At 41.8% G+C, this 17,045-nt stretch overlaps 1 protein-coding gene across 1 annotated transcript in view; it reads left to right on the top strand.

The window, feature by feature from the left end:
• The first annotated feature begins 551 nt into the window (after positions 1-551).
• PAXIP1 (PAX interacting protein 1) overlaps positions 552-17,045 on the top strand; it is a 32,002-nt gene continuing 15,508 nt past the window's right edge. The window contains exons 1-7 of the mRNA XM_063181763.1: positions 552-690; positions 5,607-5,741; positions 7,612-7,655; positions 10,187-10,250; positions 10,591-10,704; positions 12,552-13,196; positions 15,906-16,629. Of these exons, the coding sequence (XP_063037833.1) occupies positions 601-690; positions 5,607-5,741; positions 7,612-7,655; positions 10,187-10,250; positions 10,591-10,704; positions 12,552-13,196; positions 15,906-16,629 (1,816 nt within the window). The 5' untranslated portion in view covers positions 552-600. The remainder of the gene's footprint in view (positions 691-5,606; positions 5,742-7,611; positions 7,656-10,186; positions 10,251-10,590; positions 10,705-12,551; positions 13,197-15,905; positions 16,630-17,045) is intronic.

Raw genomic sequence — 17,045 nt, 5'->3', positions numbered from 1 at the left:
CGGTGCGCTCACTGAAGAGCTGGTTGTTGGAATACACACCACAGCCACCGGCTGCCGCTGCCGGCTGCGCGGCCCCGCCGCCATCGCCCGCGTCCCCTCACGGCGGGGCCGAGGGGCGGGGCTTGAGGGGGCGGGGCCTGGGCGACCCGAGGGGCGTGGCCAGGGGCGGTTGCCTTCCCTCCCCCGGCAATGGGCGGGGCCGGGTATCCCCGCTGCCCGCCTCTGTCGTTCGGGGCGAGTCCATTGCGTCCCGCGCGGGGGGAGCTCCGGATCCGGATGCTGTCTGCCGGTCCGGTTCGGGGAAAGAGGGAGGAGCGGGGATAGCGCCTGTGGATCAGAAGCGGCCGCGGCCTTGCAGCAGCTGTGGTGGCTGATCGGGCGGGGGGAGCCGCTTTGTGGGGGCGGCTCTCCCCTCCCCCTTCCACCCCCCCTACGTCCCGGCGGGGGATGGTGTGTCCCGCAGCGCGCGCCTTGCTCGCGCGGTTCGGCGGCTCTGCGGGGGGAGGGGGACGGGAGAGACCCGGGCCCCGGCGGGTTTTGCAGCGAGCGCGGGGGAATAGCGGGCAGGGGGGGGAGCGCCCGCTGCTGCCGTCCGGGACCATGTTGGCGGACGACGAGGAGGAGCTGAAAGTCCCGGAGGAGATGTTCAAAGACGTCAAGTTCTTCGTGGTGGGAGACATCGACCCCAAGGTACCGGGTCATCCCTTCAGACCATTCCCGCCTTCCCCTCCGTCTCCCCCCCATCCCGACGGGGGGGGCACTGTGGAATCGTCCGGCTGCCGCGCGCGGGCTCGAGGCTCGCGCCGCCTCACGGGGAAAGGGCGGGAGTGGGGGCAGCGCGCGCCGGAGGGACCGTGAGGGATGGCCGGGGGGGAGGGGAGGCGGCCGGTCCCGATCCCGGTCCCGATCCCGGCACCGATCCCGGCTGAGCCCGCGGGAAGCGCCGCCGCCGCCGCCATGGGAGCCGCGGCCCCGCCGCGCAGGCCCCGCCGGAGCCGCCTGAGCGGAGGAGGAGCGGGCGGAGGGACTTCCTGTGCCGGGCCGGGCCGGGCGGGCAGCGGGGGCAGCGGCCGCCGCTCCTCCCGACTGGAGCGCTCCGCAGGCCCGGCCCCTCCCTGTGCCCGGTTCCGTGCGGGTACGCGGGGACAGGCCATGGGGAAGGCTCGTCACGGAGGGCCGGACTGGCTCTTCCCTCCCGCCCAGACCTTCCCGCCTTGGCGCGGCCCCGGGCACGGCCCTGGTACCGCCCCGGGCCGCCCGGCGCGGTGCTGCTGGAGCTTAGGCCGGGGGCCGCCCGCCCCTCTGCCTTCGCCCTGCGTAATGCAGGTGGCCTGGCCGTAACGCTCGTGGTGGGCGAAGGTGGTTGAAACAAAGTTTTTGTGGCGTGTCCAATTAGGCAGGTGTTTGAAGTGCACCCTACGGAGCTTTAGGACAGCGGCTTCCTGCGAGCCGGTTACTGCACGCTTCACGCTGAAGTTAAAGTCTTTGCCTCTCTGGTATTTGCTGCAGTAAAGTCTCAGTTCAGCGTTGGGTTCCTTTAGCATCCTGTCCTGGCACTCACTGAGCTTCGGATGCCTGTAAGTGACCTGGAGACACAGGCACTGGCCTGTTCAGATGGTTTTCATTCCTATTGTGCTAAAGGAAATACAGTCTGGGAAGAATACAGCTACAGATCAGGATGAAAACTTCTTTAGACAGTCTCTAGATATAAAATTTAGTTCTTAAGCCGTTAAGTCTTTACACATAAAAATTTTAATAGTGGCTTAGCACTCAGATAACAGATTCCTGTACTTACCAAAAAACTCTACAGCAGCAACGTTAGTCTGTGTATGAGGACGAGTGCAAAAATCCTGTAGCACTCTGGCACATCATTTGTCATAAGAGCAGTGTCCTGCAAAGCCTGCTCTTAGTTGTGTGTTGACATGGGAGGACAATGAGCAGATTTCCCATAGAGCAAGAAGACAAGCATTCTCTTAAACTGGTTTTCTGTCTCATGTTAAATTTTATTCTTCTTTGCAGTCATTGTCATAGGGCTTTGATTCAGTGCACTGAATTTTTCTCTGCCTGGCTTGTGGGGCAGAGGTGTCAGTGTGAGGAGGTGAGCTGGGCTGGGCTGAGCTCAGGGCCAGTTCCTGAGATAACCCTCTGTACCAGCTCAAGGCCAGCTGGCAGCTAAGCACAACACAGCTGCTCTCTCACCCCCACCCTGTGCAGTGTAATGGCAAGGAGATTCAAAAATTAAACTTACAGGCTGAGATATAAAAACAGTAATAATTGAAAACCAGGTAAGGTACAATGTTAATGGTAAATAATAATGGTGAGAAAAAGGGAAAGGAAGGAAACCCCAAGCAAGTGATGTGCAGTACAGTTGCTCACTGTGCACTGACAGATGCCAGACTTCATTCCTGACTCCAGATCAATCCTTTTTGGGGGTAACTCCCCCAGTTTATATCCTGGGCATGACCTGCTTTGGTGTGCAATATCCCTTTGGCCAGTTTGGGTCACCTGTCAGGGCTGTGCTCCCTCCCAGCCTTTTTTGTTCCTCCTCACTGGCAGAGCATGACACAGAAAAATAGTCCTTGATTTAGGATAAACACTGCTTAGCAAAAGCCAAAACATCAGTGTGTTATCAATATTATTCCCCCTCTGAATCCAAAACACAGACCTGTAGCAGCTACTGAGAATAATTCTTTTCCTTGCTGAGAGCAGGACACCCTCCTGTGAGCATCCTCTGTTACCCTGGGGCACCTGAGTGTGAGGAGCATTTATCATTTATGTGTTTTGAGCCAAGGCAGAATGCAGGAATTGTAAATCAAACTCAAACAGTTGAGTGAAATTTGTCCCATGACTGATAGAAGAATACAAAAATCTTTGGCACTTTTTTACTGCTTCATATACCAGTGGATGCCAACTTGATTTTTTCCTCCTTCATCTTCTGGGGAGGAGCACACTTTGATCAGCTTAAATTTCTAAATGGCTTCACAGAAAACCAGTTACTGTAATAAATATTAAAACAGATCTAGCACAAGTGAGTATGCTAATCAAAACAAATCCAAGAGTAAGAGGGGAAAAAAGTAATTTTTTTTTTCAGGTGAATAACTGCATACCTGCTGCAGTTGTTAAACTCTGCCTCTTAGAGCATGTGCAGCATTCATTGGAAGGGAAGCAAAAGTCTGGAATTGTGCTGAGGTGTTCTCTGGCACATGAGGGAGAGCTGGGCTGGCTCTCAGCCTCACACCCATTCCATTCCATTGGGTGCATTTTGCTCCCCACACCTTACTGAGGGTGATCAGTAGATGTCAGCTCCTCTTTTTGTTTTAATAAATGCTCTTCCTGCTTTCCTCAAACATAAAATCCCAAACCAATGTTTTGGAAACACCAGTTAAAATCAATATTTCCTTCAGAAAGAGATAAAAAGTAATGCAATGCAGCACAAGGTCTTTGAACTGGATATTTGGGATTTGGTTATCTTGTTTAATTTATTTTTATATGCCCATTGTCTTCTTAATTTTGAACTATTCCTCTTGCTTCTTCCAACACAGATTTTAGTGGGAGAGACCAAGATAAAATTTTAATTCTTCCCTTCCCCTCCCCCAAAAAATTAATTTAATGGGTATAAACCAATACTTAAATGCAGGATTTTTACAGTGTTCCTATTAAGGCTTTTCAGCATTATGTTTTCTAGTTACAGATTCATATTTTCTGGTTATATGGTTGATGTCAATGTAAGTGAGTTCTTTAATTGTGCCAATACAACTTTTCAATGCAGGCACTACTTAATCTGAAGAAGTTATGTATTCTGAGAGGAGTTCTGAAGTTGATGTCAGCTAAATTAGCCTGAGTCTTTTTTTCATGACACATAAAATAATCAAATGCATTATTATCTATCATATTTACAGTGTTTAAACTACATGAAACCAGTGTAACTTTTAGTGCAAGGAGATGCTTTGCACAAGTTCTGTAATGCAACATTGTTTTGATATAAAAAAAAATCATACTTTTAGCACATTATTCATAGCTGCTTTGTGATGCTGTCAGATTTGGGTTCTCAGTTTTCATGACGTTCACTCCTTTTTTAGCCTTCCCCTAAAGGAGCAGTTGAATGGGATTGTAACTCAGGGGGAGCTGTGTGAGACAGGGAGCTCATGTGCTGAGACTGTTCTTTAATGCCTTCTGTTTTCAAAAGTGTTATTTGGATTTAGCTTCTCCCTTTGGAGTGATAGCATCCTGTATTTCTTTATGGATTTCATGAAGGAAGGTGTATCATGGTTTAGGGGATTGATGTGCAAAATGGAAACATTCACTCCTGTTTCTGGCACTGTTGAGAAGGACAGCAAGCTCATGATCAATTTTCTTGGTTATTTTAGAGCATTTCTTTTGGTAATATTCACCCATTGCAGAAAAAAAGTTGAATTTGGTTTTCTTTAATGGAGTTTTAAAGTCAGGTACTTCTGTCAGGAAGTGCCAAAATTGCCTCCTCAGTAAGTGGTGATTTTTCTATCCCTGTTTGGCAGAAATGCTTTATAAAATAGCTTGATGCTGTGTTTTGAGAGTCTCTTTTTCAGTGCTTCTTTGTCCTGGTGAGTGAACAGGGTAGGGAGTAATTGCTTAAGGACCAATTAATTTATTTATGCTTTGTTTGGTGAATGCATTGCCTTGCTCTGTGCTGTTCACTGCTGTGGGCAGAGCTCTGTTTTGAAGGGAATGTCCCCAGAAGGTTTGCAGGGACAGGCATCTGTCCCTGGCAGGTTTTGGGAGATGAACATCACACCAGTTTTGTTTTAAATCAAAGGGCAATGAAACAATGATCTTAAATGGCATTTTTAACTTTTGAACTCTTTTAGACTATAATGTTTTAAATAATTTTTCTCTTCCTCCCCTCTACACCCCACTACCTCTGTTACCTTCTTAGTTTAAATGAAAGTCCTGGTTTTGGGGGTGCAGGGCTCATCACACAGATATTACAGCAGAGCTGAGAGCTTGCTGAACTCTTGAAGCACCACCTGCTATTTGGTTCTTGCAAATTGTGAGTGAGCTGAGCTTTGGTAGCTGGGAGGTGTTTTCCATTCTCAGGGCACAGCAGTGGAGTGAAGCACTTCAGTTCCAGCTCCTCGAGGTAATAATTTAGGAGAGCATGAGTCCTACTTGTTATTTTTCTTCTGTATTTCACAAAATCACTTAGTCCTTAGAATTCAGCTTCTTACTGTAAAGTATATTCAAGCACTTCCAGAGCTACCCTAAGCAAAAACAAACACTTAAAAGACCTTTCCTTCCCTGCATGAAGGAAATTTTTTAAAATATATTTTTTGAGGAATACGTGTTTTGGAAAAAAACTTTCAATTCCCCAATTCCTTCCCCATCATCAATATTTTGAAAAGTAGCTCTTGAGATGCAGTGATGAAAATATAGTAAGGATGTAAACCTTTGGCAGTCAGGTTTTAAATGTGTTTGGCAATTTCAGGAGAAGTTCTGGCACCTACAGGAGGACAGCCAAGAGAGAAGGTCATATCCATCCATCCAGTGTCAGTGTCTTCTGGCAGGAATGTTTTTCTCAAATAAAAGCTGCTAAAAATTGCTGACTTCTCCCTGTCCACTTTTGGATTTAGGTTATCCAACTTCTGAAAGCTGGGAAAGCAAAGGAAGTTTCTTACAATGCACTGGCCTCACATATTATTTCAGAAGATGGGGACAATCCAGAAGTTGGAGAATCTCGAGAAGTTTTTGATCTCCCTGTGGTAAAGGTGAGTGACTCATCCATGATATTGTCAAAGTACTGACATAAATCCTTCATTCTTATAACAAAATATTCATCTTTGGATGATGACTGAATAAAGCATTTCTTGAAAAATCTTACATTCTTGTGACACAAACTTTTATCCTGACTTGCAGATTCTGTTACAGTTCTGTTCTCTCCTCGTGCTTGTTGCTCTGTATCTATCAGTGATGTTGGGTAATTTTTAGTGCTCTGCTTTGGATTTTTTTCAGATTTTTCTTTCAGTCATCTGTGAGATGATGTCCTGTTCTACTTTAGAAGTATTTCTGAAGGAAAGGTTCTTAAAAGCTTTTGGCAGTGGAAAACAATTTAGAATAAGTAGTAGTTGAGAAAGGTTTTTTTTAAAAACACATAAAATTGGCAAAGTGCAAAATAATTTTGTTCATTCTGCATATATGTACTGTGCTAATTATGGACTATAGAAACTTGTAGAAAATTAGGGGATTTATTCCTCCTCAGTTTTTTTATGGTTTTTTTAGTATTTTTTCCTTTCTTACACTGGAATTACCAGTATTTTGTTACTACTTTCCAATAGCAGGTATTTGTCAGTGAAAAATTATGGGCTTCATCTTTGAATATGTGAACTTGTCACTCTGAAAGTCATGAGAGAGATTGGAAGAAATAACACTGGAATTTCACTGCTGATACCTTTGAGTCCATGATTTTGGGTTATTTTTTCCATACAGGTGCAGGTGGCAGTAGAGAATTTTGATAGGTTTTGTCATGAGAGCTCACCTGACAGTGCAGAACTGTGAATTAACTCCAAAAAATGAAAGGTGATTGGATAGGAACCTTTATGGTTATACTGGGTGTACTGGTTAATTTGTAGTTCTTTTTTCTGAAGTAGTTTTTGGTGTAATTTTAATTTCATAAGCCAGGAAACTGCTGCCATTTTCATGAGAAGGAAGGACATCAACATTGTAGAGAGCACTTCCTGCTCTCTAATGCCACTTAAATAATTTAATTTGCTTCATAACTGCCAACTCATTTGCTGGAGGAGAGCAAATCTTTCACTAATGTCACTTGGCTTGACCTGAAAACATCACAACATGATCTGTAATCAAGAAGATCAGACTAAGTATTAAAGGGACTGGAAGTCAGAGGCAGAAGTAGCTGGTTATAGGGAAAAAGGAAGATTAAAAACTTAAGGGAAGAAAAGATCTTTATTTTTTTTTTCCAGAGGAGTTAGAAGTGTTTTTAGCTCTTTTTTGTATTATGCCTTATAGGGGAAGGAGAATAACCAGAACTGGACCACCATAAACACAGTTTCCACAATATATTCTTTTGTTTGTCTTTTGAGGAAAAGTAATTCCATTCTGAATGTGATGTCACTCTTTGCCCATTCCTCCTTACCTGCTGCACTGGGACCAGTGTCCTACATCTCCTCCACTCAGTGCCACCTCCCTGTGTCCCTTTGGGCCCTCCTGTCCCAGAATGCTGTCAGAGAGGTGTCACTGCTCAGCAGCCAGCATTGTTCTGTCTTTAGAAAACTCATTCTGTGTTAGGCTGTGGTTCTGCACTCCTTGCTGATGAGTGTAGAGTGGGATTGTCTGAATTATTTTTTCTTGCAAGTAAGAACTGCAAAAAGGGGGAGGATGAATAAATAATGTAAATGGCATGAGAGAAGGGGTTGCTGCACAACCTGTCTTTATGTGAATTCTTGCAAATAAATGAAAAGTATTTGCAGACTAAGTGCAATGTCTGTGAAACACTTAGACTCCCAAAGCTAGGACATGTATATTAAAACTAGCCAAAGCATGAACTTGGAAGGTAATTCATATTTTGTGCATGTAGAGCAAGGATTTTAATGTCTAAAACCAGGTTTTTGTTTTTTTCAGCCTTCCTGGGTGATCTTGTCTGTTCGCTGTGGAGCTCTCCTGCCGTATCCTTTTTCTGTAGAAAACATGTTAGAATGGATACCAGTGAGGGATTCAAGTCTGTTTCAAATAGGTTCTGCTTAAACTTCTAAAATGGTGCTTTGCCTGCCAAGCTTTCAGTGTGCTTGGAGCTTCTTTGTGCTCAGTTTTCCTGTCCTTTTGCCTATTTTGTGCTTCATAGGCACTTACAGGACAGCTGTTATCAAATGGAAAACAAGAGCTAGTAGGTGCAAGAATCCAGGTGTTCATACTAGGAATTCAGGCCTTAATGTGCTTCAGAGATTCAGAATTTCTGTTTTATACCCAATAGTTTAAGGTGTGTGCCTTTGCAACTTACTGTGTTTCTCTGATGTCTAGGCTAGTGATTTTGGTCATTTGTGTATGGACATAATAAATGTGTTTGTTGTGCTTTCATCATCAGGGTGAGTGTTTAGTTGCTTATGGTGCATGTCTCTAAACCTTCTCCCTGTCCATGAGGAGTGTTCAAAAAAAAAAAAGCTTGGAATTAGCTACATTTTCAGATTTAAGTAACCTAACGTTGATGTTAGCTTTATTGATGTTCTTTCACATGAAGAAGTTGCACTATTAAAAATTTGTTTTCCACCTGCAACCAGTTTTTTTTTTAAATGATACTCTAAGAGCTGATGTTATTGGATACCCAGAAGAGAAATAAACAGATGAGACAATGGAATGGTGCAGTCCATAATTAAATTGTAGCTATAAATGTGGGAATGTAGCTCTCAATGGCTATTGCTCAGGAAGTCTTTATTGTGGGAACATTGGAATGGCCAAATGAAAAGGCCAGGTCTCAGTAGTGACTTGTGCTTCAGCTGCATGGAAGAAGGAAGTTTTGCACACCTGTGAGCAATAAATGTGTCCTTGGACCTCTGACTTCCTAGCACTTCATGTCCTTAGAACATGGTGGGTTTAGGTTTTACTCTGAGCCTTACTGTGCTCACTACAATGGGTTGTTAAGTCTTTACTTCGTTTTAGCCTGTTTCAGTCTCTTTATGACTTCTAGTGCAGTGACATCTGGCCTTTCATTAGGGATTTAGGTACTGCCATAATGAAAAAATACAATCATTAATAGGAATAGCTTAGCTTTTCTAGCTGAATGCTTTTGTTTGAGATTCTGCATTTTTGTCTTTAGTTTATGTTTTAGTTTGATAATGGTCAAAGTGGTCATTGAATTTCTGAAGAAGCAAGTCCTAGGAACATCTTGTGTCAGTTAGACATATGGATCTAATAAGAGCTTTAAGGATTTTATGTTGCCTTACCAATTCTGGTGCTTATTTGATGGGCATTTTCCTGTCAGTTGCTAAAGGTAAAGTTTAATATAGAAAGATTTAATACATTGTAAAAGCACAGTAATTTTTTTCTATTTTAGTGGAAGTTGTTTTCACCAGAGGGAACTTAAGATGGCAGAATGTTCTCCTGTGCTCTGCTCACTGATGTGTGCAAAGTCTGACTAACCTGCAGTGGAAGGGAAGTGGCAGAAAAATGAAGCTGGAAGCAGACTCTGAAGAAGGAAAGACTTTCATGTGTGAAAACTGTGGCTATAATGCCTTAAAGAGGGCTGGCAATTTCTTTTGCAGCAAAAGCAAGAGTGAGGAGGGTGTGTTTTTCAATGGTCTTGTATAGATTAAAAAGAATCAGAGCACTTCTGAGCTTTTGTTGATGGCAGGAAGAAAAGTGAGTTTTGCTGTATTCCCTCTGTTTTATTTTATTGTTATGCTGCTTGTAACTTTTAAAAACGAGTCTCTTTCACTCCTGTTCTTTAGAGAGTGCAAGCTCCAGGCAAACTGATGGACCTCTTAAAAGTTAAATACTGACTGTCTCTGCTTTATGTGCTAGCAGTAGGTACTCAGGCAGGGAGTAGACACATGTGCACTTTTGAAAGATCCAGTACTGAATTTCTGCCTTGGATGAAATGGAGAACAATTCAGGGTGTTCATCAGGCTTGAACTTCTTGAGGTATTCTGGGTTTTGGCAGTAATTTATTCTGAAGTTTTAAAGTGCTCTCAGCTTTGTCATCAGCTTGCTGTGTGCTGTCTCTTCTGGCCCTCAAAATGTGAGTGTTGCTGGTGCATCTGTCAGCATCAGAGGGAAAATAATTTTGTTTCATTTAAAAAATCTCTGTCTGCATGTGACACAATGTACACCCGTTTCTGTAGTCATTTTTTTGTGACAAATGTGCATGGATCTCAAGCACAAGATGATATGAAAGTGTGGGAAATAAGGGCAAGTTGCAGAAGTCTGATAGTCCATCTGTCTTTCCCAGGTTAGTTCTGGTTTAGAATGTTGCCAGAATTGATCATAGGATTGATGGTGTTCTGATCCAGTTTGTACATCAGGTTTTTTTCTTGATGCATAAACTTTTATTGCAAACAGACAATGTGCTTTCAAAGATGAAAGTTTTGGAATGGTCAGGTACTTGGTATGATCTGAGAAGTACTGCATAGACTGTTTCATTTCCTTCTAATGTCCCTCAGGAAACTTACCTGATTATTTTGCATCCTTGACACCTGCTTTCCAGTGTAAATGGATTTTCTCCAGAATCTTGTCAGATCTTTTTTGGAGTCACTGCTTGTCTCTCTCAGGTAAGAAGTGAACCATATTTCAGTCTACTCCAGTGTGCATTGTATGTGGGATGTTTGCTTTTTTTGAGGAGAGATACCAGTCTTTCTGTTGTACTATGACTTTTTTTCCCTCTTTGTTTCCTCTGTCTCTGCAGGTTAAAAATTACTCTTTAGTGGTTTTTCTTGTGTGTCTTTGTCACCCTTTTTTTCCCTTTATTACTTTCTTGCTAATTTGGTATTTAAAAGTGATAGGTAATACATTAGCCAGCCTTGTAAATGGTGTGCTGTGGATTACTAAAATTCTTGCAGCTGAAGCCAGCTGGGTGCACAGAGCTAAAAGGCTTTTCCACCTTCCTTTTAGGTTTCATCTGAAGACCGAAGTACGCTGTGGGCTTTGATTACTTTTTATGGAGGGAATTGCCAGCTGAGCCTCAATAAGAAATGTACTCACTTGATTGTGCCTGAGCCAAAGGGGGTAAGAGTTTATTACGTGTGCAGTTCTTGTTGTAGCTCGCATTTGCTTTCAAGTAGTCAAAAATTTTCCATCTGCCTGAAGTTAGAATTCTTAGCACTGTTGATTAACAACTAAATTCAGCAAAATTAGGCATTGCAGCTATTCAGTTTGCACTTGTTTTCTGCATGGCTTTAAGCCTGATTAATTTAAAGGATGTCCAATTTCACACTGGTATTTGAATTCCAGTTTGAATAAAGAATTTTATTCTGTATCTTGTTTGTCTTAGCCTAATTTTGATATGTCACAGTCATTAGTAATTGTGATTATATTATAAATCCACAGATACAGAATCAGTGAAGAAAAACAAGGGACAAAATTGAAATATTGAGGAATAAAACATGGGCTGGCACTGGGAGAAGAGAAAGTGTGGCCATGGGAAATGAGTGCTTTTCCTTCTTTAAAATATAGGAAGCTTTGTAGGGCTTGGTTCTTTTTGCTGAATATGTGTGTGTGTTGTTTTTTTTTTTTTTTAATTAGGTGCTTGATATTTCTTCTGTGGACTGTTAAGAAGGGTGTATTGAACACCATTCTAGTTGTCCCTTTCATCACAATAAAATATAAAGCTTGGGCAAAACTTTATTACCTAAAATTTTGTTTGTAAGAATCAATGAAATGCCTTAATAATAGCTTACTTAAAAGCTTAAATAAGAAGCTTTTTAGAACAAAGGATGTTGTCTTTAGCTTGCCAGTCAAGAAACTTAAAGAGGTTTTAGCATTCTCTGCCTGTAGGATACAAATATTTTAATGCACACAATCATGGAATGGGAACAATTTTATGGGATTATTACTTACTGCTTCCAGTCCTGCTGCTCTGATACACTACAAGGGAAACTGCAGCAGTTTGTAACAAGAACATTTCTTTCACTATGAAAACTTACATGATTGCTCTGAGAGGATTACAGGATGAGAAAACAAGATTGTTAATAATTCTTAGCAGAATGAAAGAATAAAATCTTGTGTTGGCAAATAAACTTGATTATAACTCCAATCTCTTTATTGTGCATGAATGACACTTTCATTATAGGAAATAATTTCAGAGAATCACTATATCAATTTACTCTGAATGTGCTTGTTGTTAATTTATGTTGTTAGACATAAAAGCTCAGTCATTTCTAAATATTAGATCCTGAAATAAGTTTCAAATTTTTGAAAGAAAGTTTTTCTCTACTGTTTTGATGTATGTGAGGGGTTTCCATTAAAGAGGATATTCAAATAAATAGGACACTGATTCTGTGTCTATTCTGTTTATTAGGAAAGGAAACAGTGAAGCTTTAAGATTTAAGATATATTCATGCTGAAGTGCTTTTTTTTTACTGATCACCTTTTAAATATTTGTCTCTATTCTGAGATTCTGACTTTTTCCCCAAATGCTCTTTCGTAGTGGGACTGAGATTTTTTTTACTTTTTTTTTTTTTTAATAGTGGATAAAACATAAACTGTATTTTGACTTGCCATTAATGTCCTCCTAAAATCACATGCATTTTAGTATTGACCATGATGTTCCTCACTGCTGGGTTGGAATATTTTGATGATTGGGTTAGAGAAGAATTTTGCAAGTGAAGACATTCATCATCTGCAGTTGTGCCTTCTGAGTCCTTTATAGTGTAAATGTGGAGAATTTTTTTTTTCATTTTAATCTCTTGGAACTTGTGGTTCTGCACAGTGTAAGTCCTGTTGGATCTGGGCAAGATTACTCTCTGGTATTGGACAGTGTCCTTGTAATCTCCTTCTCCATTCTCTAGCCCTGATCTCAGAGAACTTATTTGTGATTGGTTTTGTCTTTAAATAACTTTTTTTTTCCCCCTCAGGAAAAATATGAATGTGCTTATAAACGGGACAGCATTAAAATTGTGACCCCAGACTGGGTACTGGATTCTATAGCTGATAAGAGTAAAAAAGAAGAGACTCCTTATCATCCTCGTTTAATTATATACGAGGAGGAAGAGGAGGAGGAGGAGGAAGAGGAGGAAGAAGCAGAAAATGAAGAACAAGATTCACAAAATGAGGCTAGTACTGATGAAAAATTATCAAGCCCAGCATCTTCTCGAGAAGGATCACCTTTGGGTGATCAAGCTTTTTCACCAAAATCTACTACTGCTGAGAAGGCAAAAGGGGAACTGATGTTCGATGATTCTTCCGATTCCTCTCCAGAAAAGCAAGAAAGGAATTTGAACTGGACCCCAGCTGAAGTCCCACAGGCATCTGCAGCAAAGCGTAGGTTGCCTCAAGGGAAGGACTCCGGGTTGATTAATTTGTGTGCCAATGTCCCACCAGTGCCAGGTAACATTTTGCCTCCTGATATGAGAGGCAACCTCATGGCTTCAGTGCAAGGTGCCCAAAGTTCTGACCGCCAGGAAATGATGGCCACGTGGAGTCCAGCCGTGCGGACGTTAAGGAATATTACTAATAGTGCTGATATTCAGCAGATTAATAGACCATCAAATGTAGCACATGTAAGTGTTGGATTTTTAATTTATAAGCTATTGGACTTTTTCTTAGGAGCTATAGTGTCCAAGAACTTCAGTTTTCTTTTGCTGTTCTTGAAATACCCAAAGTTAATGCTTCCCCTTATTACTTAAAATTGTAGCCAAATTCGTAATTTCCTTGTAATAAGTAACTTAATTTCTACCAAGTTCACAGAATGCATTTGGAAAAAACATACACAGCTTTACTCTTTCATAACTGCAGCATGGTTTAGGTTTGCAGTAAGGACTTCTTGGTAAGAGAGGGAAAAACATGAATTTAGAATTATTTTGCTAGTTCAGGAAACCCGGTTTCCTGTCCTTCTAGATTCTCAGTCACTGCAAGGAATTATTTATGCCATAAACACATGAAATTGTGGAATTGATTGTTCCCACAGCAGGTTCAGTTCCATACTGCATTGTTCTGCTGGGCATTGTTAGGTTGTTATATAGTGTGCATATTATGATGGAGAGGTCCTAACTTACACTTCCTTATGCCACTTGTGTAGTTGAAATAATTGCTGCTCTTGTGTTGAATGTTTTTCTACAAGATAATAAAAAGCAAGTGAGCATGCTGCACCTGCAGCATTGGAATGCTTAGATGTTTGTGGGAAGGGAGGCCCTGGTAAATGTTAGACATTTCTTTCACTTAAATAATTGCATTGGTGCCTTTCTTCATGTTCATCTGATGGTAAAACTTTGAAAGGTGCCAGAGCAGTATAGAGGCTTCCAGTCAGTACTTACACAGTGTGGAGTCACTCAGAGATGTTGATTCTGTGCTGATTGTATGACATATTAATACAAAATGGAAATAGAGGCTTTATTTGAAATCTGATTAGATTCCTCTTCTCAGTGCCTTGAATTGTTTAAGGGCTGAGACTTCTGGGCAAGGCCTGAGCAGAGCTGCCAACCATTTGCTCAGTTGGCCAGCACATCCTCTCCAGCCCAGTCACTGCCATCAAATACAGCAGTGGTGTCCCTGTGGAAGTATTTCTCTGTCAGCAATATTTGCAGAGCTACAGGGCACTGGTGCTTGTGTGCTTTGGCTTGTCTCTGTTCACCCAAAGTCTGCTGGAGCAGGGGCTGGATGATGATGTGTGAGGGCTGCACCAAGCACCCTCTCAGGCTGCTGGGCCAGCTCCAAGGTTCTGCATCTTAGAATTGTGAATCTGCTTCCTGGAGGGAGGAATACCTGTTCTACCTTTTCCTCTATAACTTCTCTCTTTCTGCCCTGAATGAGAGCAAGTCTCAGTGAACATTACTGGAAAGTTAGTGTTTAGTTTGAATCTCAGATTTCTGCCAAGTAGCAAAATCTGTCATCTTCAGGTGTTTACAGATACATAGTTACTTTCTGAATGTAGCCATAGAATGCTTTTGAAGGTTTTAGCCCTTTATTTTGAAATACATGTCCAGAAGCTTCTGTAATTTTGGCTTTTGCTTCTTGTTGTGGGGAGAAGCTCCTCACACCGAGCCATGGAAACATTTTTTGTGTGTGTTATTTTTAGTTATTGAATGTTTCTACTGTGGTGCTGCCAAGACATGAGCCATGGGTGGTGCATTGATAATCATGGCTGCACGTGGGTGCAATACCAACCACATCAGAATTATTTATTGACACCTGAGGTGTTTTGATGTGCATTGTGCAAACACTTGAGCCACCTCTGATGGAGAGTTGGTGAATGGCTGAGAGGATACAGTAATTGGCTGTGTGCTCTGGTGATGGGCTTTGATTCCTCTCTCACACACACGTTGCTGAAGGTGACGCTGTGTGTGCTGAAGTAGTGAGGCTGAAGGAAACAAGCTTTGCAGGGTTCATCAAAGCTGATTTCATGTTTAAAAGACTTTATGAATGGCAAGTCTAGAATTTCCTCTTGCTCCTTCTCATTTGTAATAGGTAGTTTATATTAAAATATTTTAATAAATATGTAGAACTCATCTTAATCTATTAGAACTTTGCCTAATTTTCCCTTTTCTGATGCATAAAAATTCGCTGCTTAACTTATTTCTGCTTAGTATGAAATGATTTTTCTCTTAACAGTGGGTTATACATTTAAAAATAAAATTAAATTCTGGATTACTTCAGTACTCTATAAACCTAAAATCTGGAATTCTTAAGTAGGGAGGTTAGGTTGTTTTGGGTTTTTTCCCTAAGAAACCCTTAGTGCTCAGCAGAACAATGTTTCTTTGCTTTTTGGTATTGAGATTAAAACACAAGCTGTATTTTTCTGAATTTGTTCAAAACAGCACTAATTAATGAAGGTTTCGAACAGCACTAATTAATGAAGGTATCATTAGAATTTTTTAAGTGAAAATAGGACTATGGAACTAAGCTCTGAATTTAATGGGCCAGTGGGATTTTAAAATTAATATTGCAGTTGATCAATGTAATTATTAATATAGTGTTAATAGTCATAATGCTGTTGGAAAAAATATTAATAATACAAGGATGGGCTTTAATCTTAAATTTAACTAAAATGTGCATTGCTGTTTATTAGGAGTCACATGCAGCTCCACTCTTCTCTTTGTGTAAGTCCTGTCTTTTCATTTTGCTATTAGGCACTTAAAGATTTTGTTTAGCTCACAAGGTATTTAGGTGTAGGGTTCTTTTCTTTTAGGAATTGTATTTTCCCAGTAGTTCTTTAAATATTTTTAAAACCGAATGACAACCAAAAGGTCACAAAAATAATCTTTGTTTTCTAGATATTACAATCACTTTCAGCACCTACAAAAAGTTTAGAACAACAAGTAAATCATAGCCAACAGGGACATCCAAATGTGGTGCTGTTTAGTCAAGTGAAACTAACACCAGAGACACATTTATTGCAGCAGTCACATCAAGCACAGCAGCAACAGCACCATCCTCTTTTACACCTTCAACCTCAGCAACTTATGCAGCTCCAGCAGCAGCAGCAGCAGCAGCAACCCCAGATCTCCCAGCAGCCTTTCCAACAGCAGCAGCCTCACCAGTTTCCCCAGCAGCAGCAGCAGCAGCAAGTCCATCAGCAGCACCAGTTCTCCCAGCAGCCGCTCCAGTTCCCGCAGCAGGCGCTCCACGCGCAGCAGCAGCTGCACCGCCCTCCGCAGCAGCTCCAGTTCCAGCAGCAGCATGTGCTGCAACAGCAGCTGCAACAGCTGCAGCAGCAACAGCAACAGCTGCAACACCTGCAGCAGCAGAACCTGCAACAGCAGCAGCTGCAACAGCAACAGCTGCAACATCAGCAGCAGCAGCTGCAGCAGCAGCACTTACAGCGACTGCACCAGCAGCACCAGCAGCAGCAAATGCAGAATCAGGCAGCGCAGCACTTAACTCAGACACCTCAAGCACTACAGCTTCCAGTTGCAGCCCAGCAGCCACAACACCACCAGCAGCAACAGCAGCAACTGCAGCAGCAGCCGCTCTTTGGGCACGATCCAGCAGTGGAGAGTTAGTAATCATTGCCTTCTGATCCTGCAAAAAAGTAGCTAATGATATGAATGGGGTAGAATATCAAGAAGTCATGCTGTGTTTACAGGATGGGATTGTAAGAAATGCCACTCCTGGCTCAGAACTGTTTTTTCTGATTTTTAGGCAAATACTTATATAACATCACATATAATATTAAAAAATGATAATATTATTATAATTAAAATATTATAATAATACTTATTTTTTTATTCAAATAATAGCTAATGATGATCCAGCAGTCTGAAAAGCATGAGAGTGCTGAGAACGTTCTCTTTCCAGATATACAGTTGATACCACAAGCACACAACCTATACTTTCAGAACAGTGTTAGTAAATGCATAGCACAATTGTTTTAAAACTTTCCCTTGGAAGAGGGGGAGGGGGAAGCTTTCAAA

This window comes from Melospiza melodia, chromosome 1, assembly GCF_035770615.1.
Source record: "Melospiza melodia melodia isolate bMelMel2 chromosome 1, bMelMel2.pri, whole genome shotgun sequence".
NCBI classification, from domain to species: domain Eukaryota; kingdom Metazoa; phylum Chordata; class Aves; order Passeriformes; family Passerellidae; genus Melospiza; species Melospiza melodia.
Note: the sequence above shows the minus strand (reverse complement) of the source record. Positions and strands in the feature narration are given on the sequence as shown.